The 23,874-nt window shown below is 39.9% G+C and overlaps 2 protein-coding genes and 3 non-coding genes across 5 annotated transcripts; all 5 read right to left on the reverse strand.

The window, feature by feature from the left end:
- Positions 1 to 668: 668 nt before the first annotated feature.
- rps12 (ribosomal protein S12) lies at positions 669 to 4,294 on the reverse strand. Its single transcript, XM_070925606.1, has 6 exons — positions 4,222 to 4,294; positions 4,051 to 4,097; positions 2,640 to 2,756; positions 2,331 to 2,433; positions 1,866 to 1,967; positions 669 to 756 (listed from the first exon to the last, which is right to left on the reverse strand). Exons 1-6 carry the CDS (start codon positions 4,258 to 4,260, stop codon positions 694 to 696), a joined length of 471 nt encoding a protein of 156 aa, XP_070781707.1. The 5' UTR covers positions 4,261 to 4,294; the 3' UTR covers positions 669 to 693.
- On the reverse strand, positions 2,142 to 2,224 carry LOC139302747 (small nucleolar RNA SNORD100). The gene has a single exon (XR_011598921.1). It is a non-coding gene; the product is annotated as a small nucleolar RNA SNORD100 (small nucleolar RNA).
- LOC139302748 (small nucleolar RNA SNORD100) lies at positions 2,503 to 2,585 on the reverse strand. The gene has a single exon (XR_011598922.1). It is a non-coding gene; the product is annotated as a small nucleolar RNA SNORD100 (small nucleolar RNA).
- LOC139302743 (small nucleolar RNA SNORD101) lies at positions 2,843 to 2,919 on the reverse strand. The gene has a single exon (XR_011598918.1). It is a non-coding gene; the product is annotated as a small nucleolar RNA SNORD101 (small nucleolar RNA).
- Positions 4,295 to 5,340: 1,046 nt separating the features above from the next.
- LOC139302364 (SH3 domain-binding glutamic acid-rich-like protein 3) lies at positions 5,341 to 7,247 on the reverse strand. Its single transcript, XM_070926045.1, has 3 exons — positions 7,091 to 7,247; positions 6,649 to 6,813; positions 5,341 to 5,694 (listed from the first exon to the last, which is right to left on the reverse strand). Exons 1-3 carry the CDS (start codon positions 7,133 to 7,135, stop codon positions 5,632 to 5,634), a joined length of 273 nt encoding a protein of 90 aa, XP_070782146.1. The 5' UTR covers positions 7,136 to 7,247; the 3' UTR covers positions 5,341 to 5,631.
- Between the last annotated feature and the right edge of the window lie 16,627 nt (positions 7,248 to 23,874).

Genomic DNA, 23,874 nt, shown 5'->3' on the forward strand with positions numbered 1-23,874 from the left:
ACAGGCAGCATTATGTGTGCGGGGATAACGGCTGCTTTATTATTTTGTAAGTGTTTTCTTCCTGGTGGTCTAATAATCACAACAATGCAGTCTGTGGCGGAAACTTATGTAAATTATTTACAATAAACTTAAATGGGCAGTGGTGGATGTTTTTAATCAAAGAAAAACACTTTTTTGGGGAGGGGGGGCTTTTTTCCTTCTGGATTTTTGTATTTCTTTTGGGGGGAGGGGGGTTGCAGATGTGCGTCATGATGTGTTGTGCCTTAATGTGTTTGAATGTCTTTTCTTTATTCAGAAATGTCTATGTATGTAGATATAAAAGGAGAAAACTTATCCAAATGACCTATGCATCTTGTCTTCCCTAATGAAATTCATTACTGATCAAACTTATAACCAAATAAATTAATACAGTGCTGTATCTCATTTTCAGAATCATTTTATAGTTCAGAAATACCCAGACACAGATGTGAAATCAGACAAACTACAATTTTAACCTATATAATTTCTGCTCAAATCACTTTCAACACCATTAGCATTAACTGTATGGTCTAAAGATTTGAGTTTGCTGAAATACAATTTCATACCTAACCAGACTGACTTTATAGTCACAATTGACTTTGGTTAGTTAAATATCCAAAAAGGGTAAAGAGACTACTTCAGACAACCGCTTCATTTCCACTTTTTATTCACATCTCATTTCTTGGCTTTGAAGTATTCCTCAATCACATCCTTGGCTTGAGACTCCTTGCCATAGTCCTGTAGAGAGAAGTAGTAGTTTGATATTACAGGCCAATTAAGCTTCTCACATATCTGCATGTCAACCAGAACAAATCAAACAGAATTATCAACGATGTTTGAGGTTATTTAGAAACTGTAAATTTTTTTTAAAAGGGGGTCCTGAACAAGTTATTTTTACATTCAGTGTCAAAAAGAACACATTGTGTGCAACCTTGAGGTCTAACATGTTGTGCTGATAAGCATTTTAAATATAGCATTGTTTACATCCATGTTTGCTTGCAATCTTCTTCCATGCCTTTGCAGCATATCTTGGCATGTTACTGCTACCCGAGTGAAACCATATGAGTCACCCACTACTTTAAAAAAAACCAAAAAAAAAAAAACCTTTCAGGGAACCAGCAGTAGTTCAGAAACTGCCACAACAGAGCACTGATGTGTTATTTTCCAAAATAGTTCACACAATTCATATGACATCTTTGCTAACCAAATCATACAAAAAAAACTAATTTTAGGCATTATCAGATAGTTTCAACACTCAAAGATCTTGAACTCCAATATGAGCATCAAAAACACCATCTTTCAGTCGCTGCTCTAAATAACACCAAGCTGAGCAACACTTGACATGACTAGTTCACTGTATAAATACCAATTAACCTCTTAAACTCTGGATTTTACCATTAAATGGCCAGTTAGTTTCTTGTGCATCATCTCCCAAAATTCAGCCAGACCTATTAATATCTTTGGAAACTAGAAATTAAAATAGAGTTATGCTGAGTTGAACAATCAGCACATGGCCAGAGTTTCAGATTAACTACAGTGATTACCTGTCAATCATCTTTCTGTCATGAGTTACTACATGTAGCCATTTTTAGGGACCCCAGACACCACAGGTAGGCGACGGGGCTCGTACCCTGGCAGTTATCTAGCCAAGAGTTATCAACAACAGCTGCATAGCACGAGGCACAGCACCTGCACTTGACTGGCAGATCTAGACCTAAATCCTGATGTCTTACTAAACAGCAATCTGTACTTTCTTTTATGTAGGAAATATAGTAGATTTCTTTGGCTTGAATGTAGGCCAAATTTGAAAAAAGGGGAATGGAAAACCATGCAAGAGTGTCATTTACCTTGACAACGACACAGCTGCAGCCCACTACCTTGCGGGGTTTGCCCTCACGGTCGATCTTGCACAGACCAACCCACTCGCCGAGCTTCTTGTTGTCATCAACCTGAAATAAAGTTAAACAGTGTTTTAACTACCATCACTAGGCCTTTAAAGAACCCATTTGAACAACCTTGTCAATTACTGCTGATAAACGGTCACTAATGTGCACTGAGGTGTAGTCACAATTGCTTTCATATAGCTGTGCAGAGAAAATGGCAGCAACGTGGGTACTCTTGGCTGTATCTCAGACAGAAATTGGGTAACAGAGGCGATCTCCTCACAGTATTCAGTAGAGGGAGCCAAATTATCATCAACGATACAGCAGCACGCCACACAACATGCTACATATTACTCCACGACACCTGGCATTAAGGCACCCCACCACACACAACTGATGCTACATCAGTCTGGTCTTGAGGCTCATTACCTTTATTAGGTTGATCTGATGCTCAGCGCAGAGGGCCTCCACCAGCTTGACGTACATGGGCTCATCGCAGTTGGCTGCAAGAGCGCAGAGATGGGCCTGACGCCTGCAAAACAACACTGAATTAAGTCGCTGTAAGGGGTCATACACCATTACACATTTCAATATGCGACGGCACATCTCAGACAGAAATTGGGTAACAATGGCAATCTCCTCACAGTATTCAGTAGAGGGAGCCAAGACATCATCAGTGATATACCTAAAAAAAAAAAAGACAAAACTAAATATTGATATGGTAAAATAATTACTCACTTGTCCAGGGCCTTGGTGGCCTCACGGATACCACGGGCGAGGCCATCGTGGATAAGAGAGGTCTTGAGCACTTCAGGAAGAGCGGTGTTGACATCCATGACACCTCCAGCAGCCATGCTATCAAAAATAGGTGGACAAGAAAAATAGGTTACATTTTTACCACAACGGGGATGACAAATTTGTGGATTCTAGGAGAGCTTCCAGCAAGTCAGAATGAGGATCTCACTCATTGTAGAGTGAAGGGGTATCCGACAAAAGAATGTAAAGTCATCATTCAAGCAACAGAGAGCTCATTTAGAGAAGGTACATTTAAAATTTAGTTGAATGCCACAGGACAGCTGACCCTTCAATATCAGTGGGGTAACATATTTCACATCGCTCTAAACAATTAGACACTTGAGGAAAAAGTGTAGTTTGCTTTCAGACGAGGTTTAACCTCAGGCTTATATCTGTAAGTTAAACTACAGCAAAAACTGAGTTTACATGACAACTTGTAAGTCAGTACATTCAGCGCAATGTGTTTACATGTATAGCATTTGTTGAGTGGTGAGTAACCTCATCCCCTCCACAAAATGTTGACAGATTACATGAATCACCTTGTGGTGCTTCCAATCATAAAATAGTAAAATAGATTGCTTATAAAAAAGAAAAAAAACCTAATTAGTATAGACATCAGTTTTGATCCATCCAGAGTTGCTAGTTCAGTCCTGTTGTGTATTGTGATTATTGGTATCCTGGGACTCCTTCCAATTTAGATGTTTGATTGTCCAGATGACCAAGTAAATGAAACTTTCCTTCAGAAATTTGGCAGTTAAACATCTCATAATCCTGAGTGGAAATCTAGTTTTCATATTTACCTAAACATTTGTGCAGTCAATTTGCTTTACAAGTAGCATTTTTCTACATCTGATGCAGTAGTTGTCCAACTGATTGAGACATTTTACATAAGCTCTTAACTTTTACATGTGCTACCAAATTGCACTGCTTTGATCTTTCAAATTCAGCTTACTGCTCAAAGTGGGGAGGCAAAGATTGGTACATATCTTAATATTGTAACGTCATTGCAGCCACCGACTTTTCCCCGGTGAAATGACATTAAATGATTGGGATTACCAAGAGCAGAACAAGCTCATGTAGGCGCAACCATCTTATAAGTTTTAACCATACGTAACGTTACATTTGATGCCTTGCTAACGTTATATGCGCAGGTATCAAGTGGCCCTGCAACTCGGTTAAGCTAGCCAGTTAGCTCGCGTTAAACAGACTACACCTTATCGCCCCACAAATAATAGGTACGCAAAATAATTAAAGATTACACCACTTCAAAAAGTCGGTTCTTGTCAGCGCCGTTTTGCTATACATCCCGGTTTACACTGTGTATGCTAGCAGCAGATATAAACGTCATGCTCACCCTTCCTCGGCCATTGTTGATTTAAGATGGATGTTTGACGTAAAGTTCTGCAATAAAGAACAGATATGAAAGGAGAGTCATTATTTATCTCAAACAGCTAACCGTCATGAATTTATAAATTGAGATGTTTGAGTAATCCTGTAGATTGTGCCGGTAGTTGAGAAAACACACCAAAACCTCCTCTCGGCTAGCGGGTAAAGAGGACGTCATAAACCCGCGACATTCTTTTAATACCACCAGGCCCCATCTGCTCCATGCAGTGGCGACCAATGAGCTGCCTGTTGCAGTTTCAATTGTCCGAGGTTGTTGCGAAGAATCCCTGACTGACTTCAAATGCTGTTTTCTCTCTCTGTTACCAAATAAACTCAAACAAATACATCTTTGTATTCAAACATTCGTATCAGGTGGAAACCCTGAGTGTATAATATTACACAAATATATAAAACATTATGAAATAATCATATGAATCTTGAATAAATACATATGTAATACAACTATGAACGTGTAAAATAAGCCAATATTTTATTTCTTCTATTATAGCTTCTTTTCACAATAATAGAAGAAAATGTTAATATATATATATTCCCTGAATATTCCAAAAGTCCCTGAATACAAAGTCCCTGAAAAGACCTACTCAGTATCAACCTCTATCAATGTACATTTTAAACTATAACTGACAGGTTAAGTCAGTCTACACACTCTGTGTAGTTTATATAAAGTCCTCCCTACAACAGTGCATTTTAAAATATTAGTTTTTTCTTAATGTTGTAGCACTCCAGGGGTAGGTGTAGTGAAAGCCTCCAAGCAAGCACCAGACTAACAGGTTTATGGATGTTATCGTCTTTGTTTATGCATGGTTCAGCAATGTTACTGGTATTATTGTGTTTGGCATTTTCTGTCTACAGTGTTCCCACTTTTCCTAAACTATATTTTGGTTATTTCAGTCAGTATTAGGGGCAAATATAGTTAGACCGTTAGACTATAGGTGTGGTTTTGTGTAGGTTCAGTGACACACTGCAAATATGATCTGTTGCTGTGCTGATGCTCTGATCTGATTAGTTAATAAATCTCCCTGTTGAACTGGATACTTTGACTGGCTGAGGATTTTTAAGAGAAAAACTCTAGCTGGTCACAATATTCATTGTTTCTTAGACATCATGTTTACATTATTGTGTTTACATAAGGTGACATTATACAGTAACAGTTTAACGTCTTCCTTACCTCACTGGTAAATCTGCAGGTAGATACCACCTTGTACTAGTCTTTCACAAAAATAAGAAATGACAAAACTCATGTCAATGATTTATTTATTATTAACACTAACATTTTAAGAACTTTCATTATAATCATACATTCATCAACTGCTCAGATGTGCAACTCCAAAACCTCTCATATGCCTTTCCCTGAAAGGAAGGCTAGAAACGTATTTAACCCTCACCCTATATGAATAAAACATGTCATAACAATCAAAACAAAAGGAAACATATGTTAATATAGTCTTTTATAGATTTATTTTTTGTTTGTTTGTAGATATGACATGGCGATGTGGTTGACTTGTTCCATAGCTGGTCTCCATTCCTTTTAGAGTTTGAGAAACTCCTCTAATTGTTCCAACTCGATTGCATTATCAAATGCAGTAAAATCCTGAAAGAAAGAAAGGTGTTGGGGGTGAGGGTGGAGGAAATGCAGAAAGATAGAGAGAAAGAGAAACAGATATTATACAGATTTTTTTCAACACATCTTAATATATTTGTTAATTATCATATGTTGTAGAGATTGTGTGCTGTACATGTTCTATAATCCTCTAACAGCTTGGGCACAATATAAGGTTCATAATGGTAAGGCAGAGTTGATATTAAGGAAGGTGGTGCTCTTCCTGTATAAGAATCTACATTTAAGAAACATAACAATGCCTGAAAAGAAAACAAGACAGCCACATTCAGACACTATAGCCCTGCGTGAAAAACCTGCACAACCCTGCGCTAATCTGAGCAACACCTGGTATGGTGGGAATTCACCATGAATATTTATACAATAGTAGTCGAGATGTTTCAGCCTGGAATAAAGTGGCGGCCAGACAGGCCGACCCACTGTCATCACCACCCCTAAAGCCATGCTGCTAGCGTGGCTAAAAATGATCATCTTTGAGGACATAAAACAGAACTCTATGAAAATGTATACCTCTTCAAAGGTGCACTCCTTAAGCCAGAGCCAACTTTTCTGTCACAGCAAAGTCTGAATGGAATCCTGAAATGTGTGGGTGTAGGTGTGTTGGAGGAGTGATGAGGGTGTGTGCCAGCATACCTGTGTGTTGAATGTATTGCTGTGCACTTATGCATGCATTTCTGACATCTGTGTGTGTGTGTGTGTGTGTGTGTGTGTGTGTGTGTGCAAATCTGTGGGTGGTATAATATCCTGTAAATATTGATTTAATCCCTGTGACTACACCCTAGACTACCAAAGATCTTTTTTTCCTGTGACAGATGTAGCAAACGTGTAAACGATTTACACTCAGTCATCACTCCATTAATTTTGAGAAGGTGTTAAATTGTCAATGCAGCTTCTCATTACTTTTGGAGGTGAGTGTGTGAGACTTACCCCACAGTAGACGTCCCCATTGCATATTTGAGGGGGCAGTGCAGTCGGCCCTGCTATCTCCCTCATTAAATCCTTATCTTCAGAAGCCTGAGAAATGTCCACAGCTTCGTAGGGGATTTTCTTGGCGCCAAGGATGTCAAAGATTTTTTGCTGACTTTTCTTTATCTGGAGAGGACAATATCACATCAGTTACATTTGCAAGAATATTAAATTCACGTGTAGCCTTTTGACATCTACGGTTATACCAAGTTCTCTTTTGCAGTAAAATTCGCTTCACTGTCTACAATGAGCAGCTCCAGTTTGTCTACAAGTAAAATGTAAATACTGTACACACAAGAGCATGATATACTGAATTCAACATGCCGTACAAGAGTTTGTTTAACATTACTGTATCAACAATATGCCTACAAGTAAAAGAATGGAGTAAGACAGCATACTGTACCTCCTTGGAAGCGCTCACGCTGGAATAAAACACTTTGACTGGCATATCTGCTATTTTAACAAGAACACCTTGATCCAGAGACAAAATGTGACAAAGTCAAGAGACAATGTTCCAGTATCCTAAATGCAGGTATGTGGTGCTGGTTTGCTGCAACATCAGACAAGGTGAGCAGGTTTGGACACGGCTTCCCTGCCTGCGTGGCCACACCCACCTGTCTGACTGCCATTCCAGTTGTATCCTGCCTGCATCTATTGTGAAACAACTGACACACACTCACACACACTACCAGCAGTGGTGGAAAGTAACTAAGTACATTCACTCCAATACTGTACATAAACACAGCTTAGAGGTACTTGTACTTGACTTGAGTATTTATGGTTTATGCTACTTTATATTTCTACTCCACCACATTTCAGAGGAAAATAGTCCATACTTCACTCAACTATAAGGCCTTTTTTCATGGAAGACATTTTGACATATCACAGTCGGACAACCACAGATGTAAATGATAAAAGGAATGATGGCTGAATTCAATTTAGCTGCTTCTTTACTGCGCAGATTATGATGATGATTATTATTATTATTATATTGCAATTGATGATTATTTGAAAGATTTACACAAATTAAGAATTCATAGCGGTATTTGATGGTGTATATTCTATCTTGGTGGCGGTTTTGGTAAAGTTAAAGCATATTTGCTCCCTAATCAGAAGGGTGTCATTATTATGTGTAAACTGGATTAAAAAACAAAATAAACAGAAAAAGGTTTAAGTGTTGTAAGAAATACAAATTTATTGATGAGCACTCACATACATCAAAAATAGCAAATTCATGCAATACAAAGACAATGTAATCAATATTTTCCTACAGATCAGTGGACCATAGCTCTGTGATTGGCAGAATCTCCCAGAAAAGTAAAAATCACCAATGGAATAAGTATGGGACAAAAAACAACTTTTGTTTACACAAGTGTCATTCAAAATATAATTTTCAGTGTCTGCAAAGTTTATTTTCAAAATCTTTTAAAGCAAATACTACAGCATCTATTTGAGGAATCATGAAGTCATTATATTTCTGAATAATTTCTTAAAAAGAGGTGTAAAAACACTTAAAACAGGACTCAAATGTTCCCATGGTCTACCTTAAAGAGCAACTGAACACCAGCAAAAAAGCAAAAAAACCTCCCCTTCGCTACGATGTAGAAGTGTACTCCAGGGTGTGTTAGTACACCGTGACATCACCATCACAGGTGCAACAAACTTGAAACTTTCAACCAGAGAGAGCAGTGAAAGCCTGTTTTCCGCCCAGTGTTATGTCGCTCTTTAAATGTAGTGAAATCACATGACAGGTTATTCCTGGAGTTGTTTCGTTATCACGAGAGAACGAGTGGTTCAAGCTCATAACACACTCTCCCAGCCAGGTCTTCAGGGACCCTCTCGACAGAGTTATCAGAATCAACATCAGCATTCTTGTCTTTCTGGGCGCGACTGTGTCCACTGTCATTCACTTGGGTACCGCGGTCTCTGAGGGAGATAAGGAGGGTGACAACTGCAATCAGTAGGATGTCTTTCAAGTTCTTTGATCTAACATAAATAGATCCTCCATATATATCCTCGCAAATAACATCAACTATGTTCTCCATTTTTACTACCTTCCATCGAATGCTCCATTGCTTCTCTCTTCCACATCTTGTTTTATTGCTCCTCCAAACCTGTTACTAAACTGAACCATGGTACCTGAAAAGTGAGCATAACATAACCATGACAACAACAGTCTTTTAAAGAAGGTTTAGAGCTCCAGCGCGACAAGGTCTATGTCATTTTAACTGAATTCTTTTGGCCACTTGGGGGCAGCACAACAAGCTGTAAACACAGCACGGCCATGTTAACCCCTTCTAAAGTTGTCACAGCGAACGTGTTAGCAAACATTCACCTGTTTACACATCCGACAGACAAGGAGCAAAGGAGCAGCATTATCATTCATCTGGTGTTGCGATGTTTCCAGTGGACGTTTACTCCCCTTTAGATATGTTTATCATCTCTCTCTATCTCCTTTTTTATTGTTAATGCCAAAATATGAATTGATGCAGCTTTACACATTTACACTTATATGGCATTAAAAAGAAAGGGGGCATTGCTGTAATTTTGAAATATAAAAAGTGTATATGTCTGCCACTTACCAGCACCCCTCCCTCTCCTTCTCCAGACCAGGTAACCTACAACCAGCACGAGCAGTAACACCACCAGCCCTCCCACAACCCCTGAGACAACTGAAGAGGATGAGGCTGCTGTGGGGATTAAAAGGTCATGCAGTAGAGTTAGCGAAGGAGATAACTAGTTATGATCACTGTGGAAAGACAAATAAACACTCTTTGGGTCTTACCGACTACAGTGATTTGGAGTGACTTCGAGGGAACAGAACAGAAGGACATGGAGGAGATGTTAACACCGAAGACACAGCTATACTCTCCTTGGTGTTCATAATCTATGGCAGGGAATTCAAAGTATGCCAGGTAGAAGATAGAGTGGCCAAACGCTGACTTCGGTTTAGTGTTGCTCATGTTAGACTTTGTCAGATAGAAGAAACCTCCAGGATATTTGGAATGAGTCGAACAAGTGACGGAGAAGCTGTTGCCTTTGGTGACCGATATTTTGTCAGGGCTGTAGATCACCATTGCATGAGGAGATGTCAGGGAGATGCTAGGCGGCTCCAAGGTCACTGCAGAATAGTGACAAGCTTTTTACAAACTCATATAGATCATTTCAGCATAGGCACAGTCAAAATTTCAACAATTATGTCCAAGTGGACAAACAAAGCATATAATTACTGACCTATGACAGACAGATCAGCTGGATTTCCTTGAGGATAATAGATGACTTGACTGAGCAATTTCTTTTGATATTCACAGAAGTACGACCCCTTTTGGCTGAAGTCCACTGTAGGGAAGTTAAAGGTTACAGCTTCGTGTTCAGAATATCTTTCCATTTTAAATGATCCTTGGGTCTTTTTCAAGACAAAGGTCCCACCCAAGTGTTCTGTTACTACAGTGCAGGTGATTTCAACTCTGTCACCCCAGTTTACCTCTGGAGCAGGACTCAAAGTGATTTGAGGCTTCTGTAGAGCACCTGAAACAGATAACAAGTTGTAGTAGGTTTGTTTTGTCACAACAGCGGATGCAGCCTCATCTAATACCAGTTGGGAGATAATGACTTCATTCATAGATTCAAACTCAGCCAGGCCTCTTACCTAAACAGATAGCGCCAGCGTCTTCACCATGCCCGCAGTTATTTTCTCCATAAGTAGGGTGCGAACAGTGCGAGAGAGCAGACTCTTGGCCTGTACACTCCACATTATCCAGCCATATTGGACCAGTGCCTCTACCAAAGTGGGCACTTGTGGGAGAAGAAACTGCATGACCGCAGCCAATCTGTCTACATACCACATCAGCATTGCTTATTTCCCATTCATCGTCACACACGGTTCCCCACTGGCCTTTATATAAGATCTCCACTCTACCGGAGCATTCACCTGAGCCGCCAACCAACCGGAGCTGTGCTGCAAATGAAAACAAAAAGGAAGTGAGTCCAAATGCAAAGGACAGTCATTGAGACATGCATTTACATACAATTCTAAAAGTGCATTTGGATGTAAACCTGTTTTTAAATTGCATACATGTGTTTTAACACACGTACATTTCCATTTTTAAAACACAATGTAAATACATTTCCTATTGTGTTTTGAAAGTACTGCTTGTCCCATCATCATATCAGAAGCTAATTTCAACAGCAAAAAGGGGGAAATGGTCGAAAAAATAATTTTGGTAAATATTTAAATTCACTTTCTTGCTGAACATTACATTTGAAGATCAATACCACTTTCATATCTGTACTATAAATATAACTACAGCCAGCGCCAGGTTAGCTTAGCTTAGCATAAAGACTGAAAACGGGGAACCAGGCTCTGTCTTAAAGTAACAAAACCTGCCTACCAGCACCTCTAAAGCTCACTTCGTAGCACTTTATATCTGACTAATACTGATTTACTACTTACAGAAGTGAGAGAGGTATCAGTCTTCTCACCTAACTCTTGATGACAAAGAAAATTAGAGCACTTCCTAAAATGTCAAACTATTCCTTTAAGCATGATTTTGCACTTGATTGAATAAGTAAATATAATAATTTCCCACTCCACTGTTTTTACTTGATATGTGTAAACAGGATACAATTGTGACACAAATTCTGATGATGTTATATTATTTGTCCAACTGCATATGAGAATTGTGAACACATTTAAAGGGCTTTACCTGCACAGAGAACACCGGCATCACGTTCATGCCCACACGTCGCTCTTCTGAAACCTTTGAGTGAGCATTGCTGAAGAGATGTCACATTGTCAAAACACGAATGGCTAGCCTCCACTACTGATCCAATGCCTTGGCCAAAATGGGCACTGCCGGGAGCGTTCATTGCATGTCCGCACTCCAGCTGCTCACACACCACCTGAGCTTTACTCAGGGTCCAGTCTGCGTCACACACCGTTTGCCACAGATCGCCTTGACGGACCTCCACTCTGCCAGAGCACTCATCCTTACCATTAGCCAACCGGACCTCCAAACTTCCTGTGATGTCAAGTAAACTAAAGTGATTATATGTTATCAGACATTTCAAATTCATTTATATGAAGACAAAGATGTGATGCAGATAAATACTTATCAGAGAAAAAGTGAAATACTTTCTTGTTTCCTACATTGTACACAATTTCGATTTGGAACACAACACCTTTAACAACAAGGACATAAGAACATGTGACGTGCTGATAAAATTTCAGCTGATATGTAGAATTGTCTTAATTAAAATGAACATTAACCAGTTGCAAGTCAAGTTACCTGCTTCAGTTCTATCAATCTATTCAAGCATAGCTTTAAATAGTGTTAATAGGCAAAGTAATTATTTTTTACTTTCTTTTCTTTCATATGATGGATTGAGGAATTACGACTTTAATCATGAAGTGAATAGGGACACTTTGAATTGTTTCCATTCAACTGTCTAGAGAGTTATACGTGAAATTTGAAAAGTCGCAAAAAAATGCAAATTAGGCGCATTCCCATTAACTGGTTTGAAGCCAATAAACTAGGCTCATTGCAAAGCGTAGTTCCATACACATAACTGTAATCTGCCAGAGAACAGAGTAGAAGAAGTAGAGGTTGCGGTTAGGAAACAAAACAAGTCGCCATCTAACCCATCTACGGGAGGTCCTCAGGAATTTACTTCTATTGGGAAAGTTTCATCTTTCTTTTATGTCAGCTAGTATTGGTCATGTGTCATGCTGTCAGGTGATGTTGTATAAAGAGCGACAAAGACCACATAGGGAGCAGGTAGGGTTGGATGGGTGAGATGACTTTCTGTTCATGTCCTGTGTGAAACCAAAAGTCAATGTTGACTTTTTTTTAAAAACTCAAACCATGATCTTTTCCTAACCTAACCAAAGGCTTGCTAACTCCTGGTTATCATTGTGAAACTCAGTTTGGTTAGGTTCCACCCCGGGTGCAAATAGCATTGTTGGCTATGGACACCTGGGTGCTGATAGCATCTGCTTACAAAAAAAAGATAGGGGCAATACAACTAAACAACAACAAACAAGACTGTATTATGTTTTGACCTTTTTTGTATATTTTCTTACCTGTGCAGATAACACCAGCAACTGAGGTTGTGTTGCAAGTTTTGTCTCTAAATGGTCTTTGAGGGCACTGAGTCAGTGTTGACTCCAATCCATTGCATTCAATTTGATCAATCCAGGTCTGTCCTGTGCCATGGCCATACTCAACCATGGTGGTAATCTTATGAGCCCTCCCGCAGTCCATCTGTCTGCACACCACCGTTGCATCATTAATATCCCAGGATTCACCACACACAGTCCCCCACTGGCCTTTGTCATAGAACTCCACTCTCCCAACACAACGATTGTGCCCATCTGCCAACTTCACGTTACCTGGAAATGACAGCTGTTCTATGAATGTACGGTACATGCAGTCCAACTCTTGTGTTTATTTTTATTTCTGTATTTTTTCATACCTGAACATACGACACCTGCCTCTTCAATACGATCGTGGCTGGTCCTGACATATTCTCTCAGCGTGCACTGTGTGAGAGAGCTCTCTCTACCGCCACAACTGATCTTATAACCATTCAGTTCTCTGCCTCGACCAAATGATCCTGAGACCTTGACAGGATCTCCACAGTTCATCTCTCTGCACACCACCGTAGCTTCATTCATTCCCCAGTTAACATTATATGCTGGTGACCAGTGGCCACCATGGTGAAACTCCACCCTGCCTGAGCACTGGTCACTCCCATTGATCAGTCTAATGGTAGCTGGAAAGCAAAGGAGAGAGAACAGTAATTAGTTAGTTGGTGTTTAGACATGTTTGAAGGAAATATCTGGTTAATTCAAATTGTATGTGATATTGTGATTTATATACTGTAGTGGAAATAAATGTAATATTTATTTGTGATCTTAACAGTTTAATTCTTCACAATGATCAGCAAAATATTATGAGGCATTAGGGGCGACAGATAAATGCAAATGTAAAAAGCACTCTGTGAAATAATGTGTTAACAAAGAGGAATGAACAACACAACCGAGATGATACCTGAGCACACCACGCCGGCATCTTCGCCATGGCCACAGTTATTTTCTCCAAGGGAGGGATGTTTGCAGTGCAAAAGGGACGTCTCATTACCGACACAGTTGACGTCATCCAGCCAGATGTCTCCTTGGCCTTGACCAAAGAAGGCACTAGATTTTGCTGTCTGAGCTGTTCCACAGTCCATGGCTCTGCACACCACCTGAGCATCTCTGAGGTCCCACTCATCATCACACACTGTTCCCCACTGATCCTCATGCTGAACCTCCACTCTACCAGAGCATCGGTCAGTGCCATTGACAAGCCTTAGCGGTGGATTACCTGAGGACAGGACCACTCATGTTAAAAGTACTCACAAAAATTATTAAAAAGCACATAAATGAGCCACACCGCTGCTGGGTGACATGTTCCTTCATTATGATGAACATGGGCGTTGCAGTTTATTTTGAGTCAATCCCACATACATCATCCTGTAAATACTCACTAGCTTCCCTGAAAATAGTCTCAAACAAATGCACGATTTAAGTAACGTTTTATAAAATGTTTTAAAGATAAAAGTATACTGTATGGGAGCACCGGTACTGTACAATTTCCCCCCGGGGATCAATAAAGTATTTCTGATTCTGATTCTGATTATGTTTGTGACCTGCTGTTAAAGATGTAAGTCTTCAGTTGAAATCAGTGGGCTTGGGGCTGAGTGCCACAGACAGGGTACAGAAGTCACAAAGTATTGAGAGACAGACTAACACATTGTTGTTTTTTGCATTTTCATGGGATATGTAAATAATAACAAAGATATAGAGTATCAGCAGCTGTATCCTTTAAGCATGCCAATGACTGTATGGTTGATCCTTCCAACACTTCAGGTGCTAAACACAGACCCCCAAGAGGATAGTGTGTTAGTGCCACCATCAGGCCAAAATATTCACTAGTAATTTCACTAGGCTAATCTTGTTCGTAACGACCACATGACCGTTTTAATGACCGGTGAAACAGTATATACACTACTCACAATAAGTTAGGGATATTGTTATTTATATGAGTGCTTGTCCTATTTGGTCTGAATTTTAATGAAATAAGTAAAAGTTCACTTTGATATTACTAATAATGGATGAGAGGAAACACCATTTTCATTAGTTTGATATTTATTACCCCAAAAATTTAGACAATAACAAGGATAGCCCCAAATAACAAAAACTGACAATGTCAGTAGTGGGTGTTTCCACCATTTGCCGCAATGACAGCTTGACAGCGACGTCTCATGCTCCTCACTAGCCTCATGATGTTGTTCTGAGGCAATGCGTTCCACTCTTCCACAAGTGCTACACGCAGTTCTGCCAGGTCACGTGGGGGTGGGGTACGATCATCCAGTCTCTGCTTCAGCTGGTCCCAGACGTGCTCTATGGGGTTCAGGTCAGGGGACATTGCTGGCCATACCATATGAGGCACTCCGACTTCCTGAAGTCGAGCTGTGACAATTCTGGCACGATGTGATGGAGCATCATCATCCATGAACAGAAAGTTGGGGGTGTGCTGGCGAAATTGGGGGATGATGATGGGTTCTATGATGTCTCTGAGGTAAGAACCACCAGTGACTGAGCCATCTACAGTAACCAAATCTGTTTTGCGCTGACTGGTGATGCCTGCCCAGACTGTTGCACCTCCTCCACCAAAGGGAACCCTGGGGACCATGTTGAACTCGGTGTATCGCTCACCTCGCCTTCTCCAGCAACGCTGACGACCATCATTTCTGTGCAAGGTGACCCGACACTCATCAGTGAACAGGACGGTAGACCACTGCTGCATTGTCCAGGTCACATGGTCTTGTGCCCACTGCAAACGTTCACGGCGGTGTCTTGGTGTCAGTGGAGTCACCTGCAACGGTCGTCTGGCATTCAAGCCAAAGCGGTGGAGTCGGTTGCGAATAGTTTGTCTGGAAACCCTAGTACCCCTCACATCTCGTAAACGGGCCTGCAGCTGTGTGGCAGTTGCATAACGATGTCTGAGTGCATAGGTCCTTAGGTACTGGTCATCATTGCGGTCTGTCACTCGTGGGGCTCCACTCCTGGGTCTGTCACGAACTCTGCCAGTAGTTCTGTGTCTTGATGTAAGTCTGCTGATGACACTTTGAGACACACCAAGTTCACGAGCAACATCTGACTGCCTGCCACCGACCCGAAGGCGCGCTATGGCCAGGTGGCACTGCTCGTCCGTTAAGTGACGTCGTGTGTTCATGGCTGTTTGAATGATGAACTTGGAATGACTTACTGACAATACCAGCTTTTTATACCCACAGAATGTTGAAATTGATGCCACATTGAAAAGGGTTGTCTTTTGGTATTTTTTGGTATTGGCCCCAATATGTAAGGCACACTGTACACAGTGAGACCATTACGTGGAAAACACAAAATGAGGTGTGTCTATCACCCCAATACAATTGCCTCCCTATCCCAAAAATCTCTGAAGTGAAACAAACACCGTATGTATGACATCCACTGAGTCTCTCACAATATCCCTAACTTATTGTGAGTAGTGTATATATCTATCGTTTGTGTCTTACCTGCACATGAAAGAGAAACACCTTCACATCTCCCCGTGATTTCTTGAAGTGTGCACTGGTTGATAGAGCTCACATTGCCAGAGCATCTACTTGTATACCCTCTCAGTCCGCTTTCACCAAAATTGAAGCTTTCTTGGGATTTTCTGGGGGCTCCACAGTTGAGTTCCTTACACACCACTGTAGCCTCTTCATGGCCCCAGTTGCTATTACACATTTTCCCCCATCGGCCATTGTGGAAGACCTCCACTCTGCCAGAGCAGCGGTCAGTCCCATTGAACAATCTGACTACATCTGGAAAGCAAGCAGTTAAAGAGAGGTATTGTATTCAAAGTGTTAATATTTCAGCAATGACAGAGTATTTCCTAATGATATAGTTTGAGGTAAGGAGAACAGATTGTACTGCTTCTAAATAAAAAGAACAACCACAAAAAGAGGAACAGTAAATGATGATTGTGACATTTTGCAGGAGGATTTTCTAACATGGTAGAGATTTCAAATAGTATATTAATTTTAAAGTAATGTTTTAGAAAATTTCTCATGGGAAAACCAATCAATATTTTCCAGAAATGGCTATGCTTGCATCACCACTGCACACAAATGCACATATAGGAATGTCTCTTGAATTTCCAATTCAGTATTCATTGGAGATTTAAAAAAAATAAGTATTTCCAAGTCATAGTTTATCATGTTTATTGTTTATTGCTCTGGCACTGAAAATTTGGGTGTCTTGGGGTGATTTTGACCAAACTGATGATATATAAAGTACTTCAGCATATGTGACATATCTGAGCAACAAACAGTAGAGCACATGTTACCTGAGCATATAACACCAGCATCTTCATTGTGGTCACAGTCGTTCTCTCCAAAACCTCTGTGCGGGCAGTCAGCAAGGGATTTCTCATGACCAGTACATTCAACATCGTCCAACCAAACTCGATCCTGACCTCTGCCGAAGAACGCCTTGTACCTGACTGTGAGAGGATTCCCACAGTTCATCTCTCGGCATGCAACAGCCGCTTCCTGCATGCCCCATCTGTCATCACAAACTGTTCCCCACTGTCCATCATGGTAGATTTCCACTCGGCCAGAGCACTGATTAGTCCCATTCATCAGCCGAATTGGTTTACTGTCTGTCAGGTGGAAAAGAAAAAATAAAGTGCATGTTTATTCAGAAGCCACAAGACCACAAGATAACTGATGTAGTTTGAACACATTGATGACTTACTTGCACAGACAACAGTAGCATCAGCACAGATTTCCTTGAATTCTTGAACTCTGCACTGTGAGAGAGAGGTCTCATTTCCCAAACAGGAGGTTTTGACTCCATCCAGGTCATGTGCCTCTCCAAAATTTAGCTCCTCAGAAGGAGTGATTGGAGAGCCACAGTTAATCTCTCGACAGATCACTTCAGCTTCTTCCCTGGCCCAGTCACTGCTGCATATTCGTTTCCAGCTGTGTTCATGATAGATTTCCACTCTGCCATTACAACGGTTGCTCCCATTGAGCAGCCTTACATGTTCTGCAAATGATGTAGAAATTTAAACTTTGAAAATAATGAATGTCTATGTATTTAATACAGAAATGTCACATATATTACACATATTACCCATACTGTTAAAGTCATGCAACAGAGCTAGTTCAATTTCCATCCCAGGTTCAGAAATATATTTTTAAAGGGGCATTCCACCAATTGTACACATCAAGTTCACTTTACTCGTCATGAGGAGTACAGCTTTATAGTGTTTTCTGTGGTCCTGAAGGAAGCTTTCCAAAGTCTAAAAAACTAACCCTGATGATGTAATCAGGGCGGTTGAATGAAAGACACCACTGAGTTGCATTATGGGAAATGTGGGATCCGGTGTTTGTGGAGCTTGACCCATGCAAGGGACTAAAAGTCAGGATATCGCAGCCTCTGCTGCTTTGATCTTTCAATGCTAAGTCGCACTTCCCACCCCTTTAAATATTTGAATTTTTAAAATACCACTTCTTTCATAGCAACGCATGAACACTCATGTTGCCTTGTTTTGAACAAAGATGTAGAAGGAAGGTGACATGAGGTGAAAGCATGTGACTTTTTACCAAACATACAGACAAGACCAAAAATAGGTCAGCTGCTCACTGTTAGGTTTTGGTTTATCTCCCATTTCTACCTTCTACCCTTTGCACTTTACATTTGCAGCAGCCTGTCACGTGCTGGCCTTGCTGTTGTGCTTCTGCTGCAACCGCATTACCACCATAGGTAGCAGACAACAGGTAAACAAGTAAATTGTGAACTGACAATACAATCTCTCAGTGAGAAAATAATACGATCAGTTGCTGAGATAAATGCTACATTAGCTGCTTTTCTCCACAGCTGTATTTCCCAATTTCTCTTGACAGTTCCACATTTCTGGTCTTAAAAATAAATAACGGAAGGCACGCTTTCTGTGATGCTTGATTTTAGGAGCTAACTCTGTGATTTCATGTTTTAGCCTGATTAATATGTAAAGCAAAAGTTCCACATTTTGGGAAATAGTCTTACTCAGAGGTGAGAACATCAAACCACTTTCAAATCTACCTGACACACATAAGGCTACAGCCAGCATCGGATTATCTTAGCTGAGCAGAAAGAGTGGAAACAGGGGAAACAGGGAGCCTGGTTCTGTTCGAAGGTGACAAAATCTGCCACCAGTTCACCACATAACATGTTAAATCTTGTTTTTTAAAACAACAATTCACCTTTTTATGTTTTCCCCTGTTTCCAGTCTAATTGAGTGGTATCTTACTGGTAATTCAACATTGAATAAAACACAAGTGGGTCAAGTAAAGCAAACATAACTGAGATACGTGAATTAAGTCTTACCTGAACAGATAACCCCAACATCTTCAACGTGGCCACAGTTATTTTCCCCGAGTGGTTTGTGTGGGCACTTGAGGATGGAGGACTCAAAACCGGTACACTGCACATCATCCAGCCAGATGTGGTCCTTTCCCTCTCCAAAGAAGGCACTTTTTTTGGACTCAAGAACTGTCCCACAGTTTAACTCTCGGCACACTACGTCAGCATTGGCAATGCTCCACTGATCATCACACACTGTTCCCCAACTGTCTCTGTGGTATATCTCCAATCTACCCGAGCAACGCGAAGGCCCGACCAGCTTAACTTTCTCACATTCTGGAAATGAAAAATGAAAGCACAATAGCTGTAGGTTGTGTCACCATGAACTCAATAACAAAAAGTCGGGATGTAGAAATCTAAATATCTTATTGATATGCACGGGTTTCCAGGCATGAAACACAAATAGAACTTACTGACCTGTGAGCAGTGATAGACTCAGTAGGCCTACAGCAGAAACAGCCCAGAGATTTGTCATTAATGTTTCAAACAATATTGTCCATTAAATGCATAGCAGTCAGTGTTGTAATTTATTAAATGTATTACGAATCAATATAAGGCCCCTTGAGATGTAGCATTATATTTTCCTGCAGGTCCCAAAATATATAACACATATATAACACAATTATCCAACATAAACTTTGTCAAATTGATCAAAGAAAGAATATTTCTTTGATCAATTTGACAACACTTTCAATAATAAAATACTATTCTTTTGACACAAACGCTTACAACTTCTGTTTACTGTAAATCTCTCATGGTTTTGAGAGTATGCAACCAAACTATTTGACTCTTCTGCACTCATACAGTTTGATTTAAGATGTAAAGAAAACAAAAGTCAAAAGGAAGAAGTCAAACTGAAAAAACAGAAACTTACCTATTGACATATAAAAAATGAAACGTCGTTTTTCTGCAGAAATGGAGATCATATTGTGTATTCGAAGTGGGTCAAATGCTGTCAAGGTACAGTAGAAACGAAAGAAGTATTGTTACTCTTCATTCAAAAAGGGTGTTGTCTTTGTGGTGCTGTTTGTCTGTAGCAGAAAAATACTTTTTATCAAAATCTGGTGATAGAGTATCCCTCTTACCTTCAAAATCCAACAAGTCTGGGCAGCTATTAAAATCAACTAACAATTCAAAATAAAAGGTTGATCATGTTGGAAACACCAAAAGGAAAGAAGCCCGTGTACAGATCCAGTAATTGTTACAAATAAAACGGGGCTGCCTGGACTTGGACTGCAACCTGGATGCATGTTGACATTTTGATCAATCATTAAAGACAGAGGATGATGGGAGATCATTTTGTTTTACACAACATCTACATTACTATTTGAAAAAGACATTATACTCAACAAGAAAACACACCCACATGTAACATAATGCTGCAAGCAGTTGTACATGATAATAACACTTATTTACGGACACGACAAATGATCAGCTGCAGAAAAACAAAAGGGAAATGCAGATCAAAGGAGAGTTGTTATGTACAAATGTCAAGAGGTTCACTTGACCACTGACTCCCAATGCTAAACAGAACCACCTTTCCCCTCCCACCTCATTCACTGCCGTCCTTTTTATGTTGAATTTGTACACAACACAGCCATCTCCCCCCTTTCAGTGAAGTAGTATGAACTAGCATAAAGACATTTGCTATATGTTGTACCTCCAATTTGAAAATATTAATGCAAATCCATTCCACATTCAATTCCATTATAAATGTAAGCTTTGCTACACCGAAAATTATTTGGCAGGTGCGTTCTTATTTAAATTTTAATCCTACCAATAATGATACATTTTTAAACATGAAAAGAAAATATTCAAATTATTCTTTTTGTTTTGTTGTATATTGTGTATTTAACCTTAATATGGTCAATCCTGGTTAATATCTTAACATTTTTTTTACCTGGATTTTGCTGTAAAAAGAATCCAGGTCTGTTTTGTCTGTATTTTGTAAATCCATGGCCATTATGGACAAGAGTCCTCCTCTGATGCACCTTTAAACGGATTGTTTACCCAAAAGCACTCAAATGTCATTTTCTTACCTTACGAAATGGGTTGATGCAGTTTTTTGCTCATCAGAACAATTAATAATCTGAGGCAACAGACCTCAATCCACTGAGATTTGTTCTTTCACAAATGCTTGACCTGACAGAACCAGTTCTTGTCCCACATCTTACCATTAACATGACTCACCAACACTTCCCCTTGTGAAGGTTTGAACCTCAGTAACTTTTGCATTTTTTTAGTTCCTGTTATGCATCTCAAAATATTTTGCATCGACAGTGTCTTCTGTGAAATGTCATGGGAGCAACCAGAATTGCTACTGCACAATTGGAGCCACAGTCGATGCTGCAAGTAGATTTCCAACCGTTCTCAAAGCGCCCCCAAAAAACGTGGAACAGCCGGATGCAAAATCAGCAATATCCAGGAATGCATTCATATTTTGATAGAATTTATTGGCATTATTTCACCTGTCTGAATGTGGTTTTTGCCAAGGTCATGTTCTTTTGTCTATAATATATTGTACATTACATGGACGCTGTGCGTGACATTGCCTAACTGACTTGTCTATTCAGCAATTTGAGTTGCCTGGTTTGTTCCATCTGTTTGCACACATGATGAATTTCCTTAATTTGCCTCCAGTTACAGTAGCACGTGTCGCCATTTCACAAAATGACCACATATTACACTTCCTGAGGCCACATTATATCATGAAAAATCATTTCATAAATTTTTTTCCTACGTGTTCACTGATTAACTCTTGCCTATACATATTTAACTAGTATATAACTGATAAATAATTATTGGTTTTGAGTTGAGTTATTGTAAGCTAAATAGGCCTTTTCCCTGCAGACGTCATAGTAAGAAAAGCACAGGTGTTACTAATAACATTAAGGACGGCCTAATGTTTTTCACAACCTGGGGGTCGGGACACCCCCTTAAGGGGTTATAAAATAAATCTGAGGGGCTGAAAGAGGATTAACAAGAAAGGAAAGAAAAAAAATCTGGCACATAATAGTCTCAAATATTTGCCTTTGTCTCGCGAAGCACCTCTAAGAACTAATAAATGAAACAGTCTTAGAAGGGAACATCAGTGTTTGGTTAGACTGCAGTCTTCTCAGTCTTCTATCAGTGTTTTCTCTTATGACAGAACTGAGGATACTGAGGTTTGGACAGCAGGTTAAGCACATATTGATGTCTGGGTAAATCATTACAGACACAGAGATATGCATCATTCTCTGATGGGAAATGACATTACAACTCATCTGGGACAAGAGGGCACTATGAGGGCACTATGAGCTGCCTGAAAACAAGAAAGCAGTCTAGCAACCCTTGAAGAATCGTCAGGACACTTACCTGCTAGAAGTGAGTAAAAAAAAGCTTTAAATGGAGAGATGCAGGCATTCAGTGTTTTTAAATCATCAATAATTTGTAAATAGCAAGTACAGTATGTATCTTTTCATTTACTGGTGTCAGATTAGAGGAAATTGTTGCCAACAAACATCCATTCATCTGTAGTACAAAGCATTTCAAAGGTTTTCATGAAATGGATGAATATTAAAGATATACTTTGAACATCACAATTAAAATGAATGAAAGATTTTAATTCACAGCCACAACAAAGGCAATACTGTGTCAGATTAATCTGCTCCATCCGCCGTTTCTCCCTCTTCTGCCTCCACTTGTCCTGTTTTCTCTATTTACATTTGCAACATCCTAAAATCTCCTTCCAGACTCCTTCCTCAACTGTCCACTAGCTGCCACTGCAGAGCTTCCCGCTCCAAATGACTCCACCTCCAGGCTGATCAGCTACTCACCATTAGTTTGTTCCATTGCCTGTTGTTTGACTATCTTCATGTTGCTTACTGTAAGGCTGCTTTTTGACCAAGTAACGACAGATTTTTCTCCCACGCCACCTGTCTCTGGAGTCTGTAATTGAGTCCATTCTTCTTGTCCAGGTTTTGCAACCACTGCACAGGTGTGTCCAAGAGGTGGTGATGTTTACTGAGTTTATTCTGACTCTGCAGGTATGATATGCCTACATGACACCAAAGAACATTTGTTTACCAAATTTTGCTTTCACTTGTCAATATGGGTTTCTGCATCACAAAAAACAAAATGACCTCCCAACCTCTGCAACAAAGGGGTTTCGAATATGCAAAGTGTAGCACTTTAATCACTTTCTGAAGCTAATTTTGTAGTAGTATTACTTGGACAAAAACATGCACATGAAAAATACTGAGGTCCATCAACTGAAAATATTGTAATTTGCTTTGTTGTGTGAAATACGCATACAGTTAATTGTTTGTGTGTGTCCTTCATGTGTAAACATAAAGGAATTAGTCAACCACTCACCCATGATAATTTAATAAGGACAAGAGACATGAAGAGAAAGGGCTTAGCGCTGGAGTTTGGGAGAGAGAACATAGGATACTGATTGGATGACGGGACTAATAGTTGGCCGTGATGTGTTAATTTATGTTCATGACATATGTAAAACACACAGAGGGCAGTCCGCTCACATTTCAGCATTTGTTTACTCAGACATTTGGAAATAGAAAGAGAGAAGGGGAGGCAGAGTCTTTCAGCGCAGAGCTTTTCCACTCGATTATCTCTGAGCAATAAACTACAATTTCTTATCTCCTGTCCTCTGTCAGATAAGACTTTGATAATCTGTGAAGCGTACTCCTGTAGCTCATGTGACC

Source organism: Enoplosus armatus, chromosome 19 (genome assembly GCF_043641665.1).
Source record: "Enoplosus armatus isolate fEnoArm2 chromosome 19, fEnoArm2.hap1, whole genome shotgun sequence".
NCBI lineage: Eukaryota > Metazoa > Chordata > Actinopteri > Centrarchiformes > Enoplosidae > Enoplosus > Enoplosus armatus.

Bases quoted from the DNA above. Each gene is read 5' to 3' on its own strand.
- rps12 (XM_070925606.1), bottom strand. From the start codon at position 4,260: ATGACGTCCTCTTTACCCGCTAGCCGAGAGGAGGTTTTG. The intron at 2,434-2,639 runs GTGAGTAATTAT...GTTGTTTTGCAG, and splicing joins GCCACCAAGGCCCTGGACAA to GCGTCAGGCCCATCTCTGCG. The intron at 1,968-2,330 runs GTAATGAGCCTC...ACTTTATTTCAG, and splicing joins ATCAGATCAACCTAATAAAG to GTTGATGACAACAAGAAGCT.
- LOC139302364 (XM_070926045.1), bottom strand. From the start codon at position 7,135: ATGCCAGTCAAAGTGTTTTATTCCAGCGTGAGCGCTTCCAAGGAG. The intron at 6,814-7,090 runs GTACAGTATGCT...TGTCCTCTCCAG, and splicing joins GCGTGAGCGCTTCCAAGGAG to ATAAAGAAAAGTCAGCAAAA. The intron at 5,695-6,648 runs GTAAGTCTCACA...TCTTTCTTTCAG, and splicing joins ATGGGGACGTCTACTGTGGG to GATTTTACTGCATTTGATAA.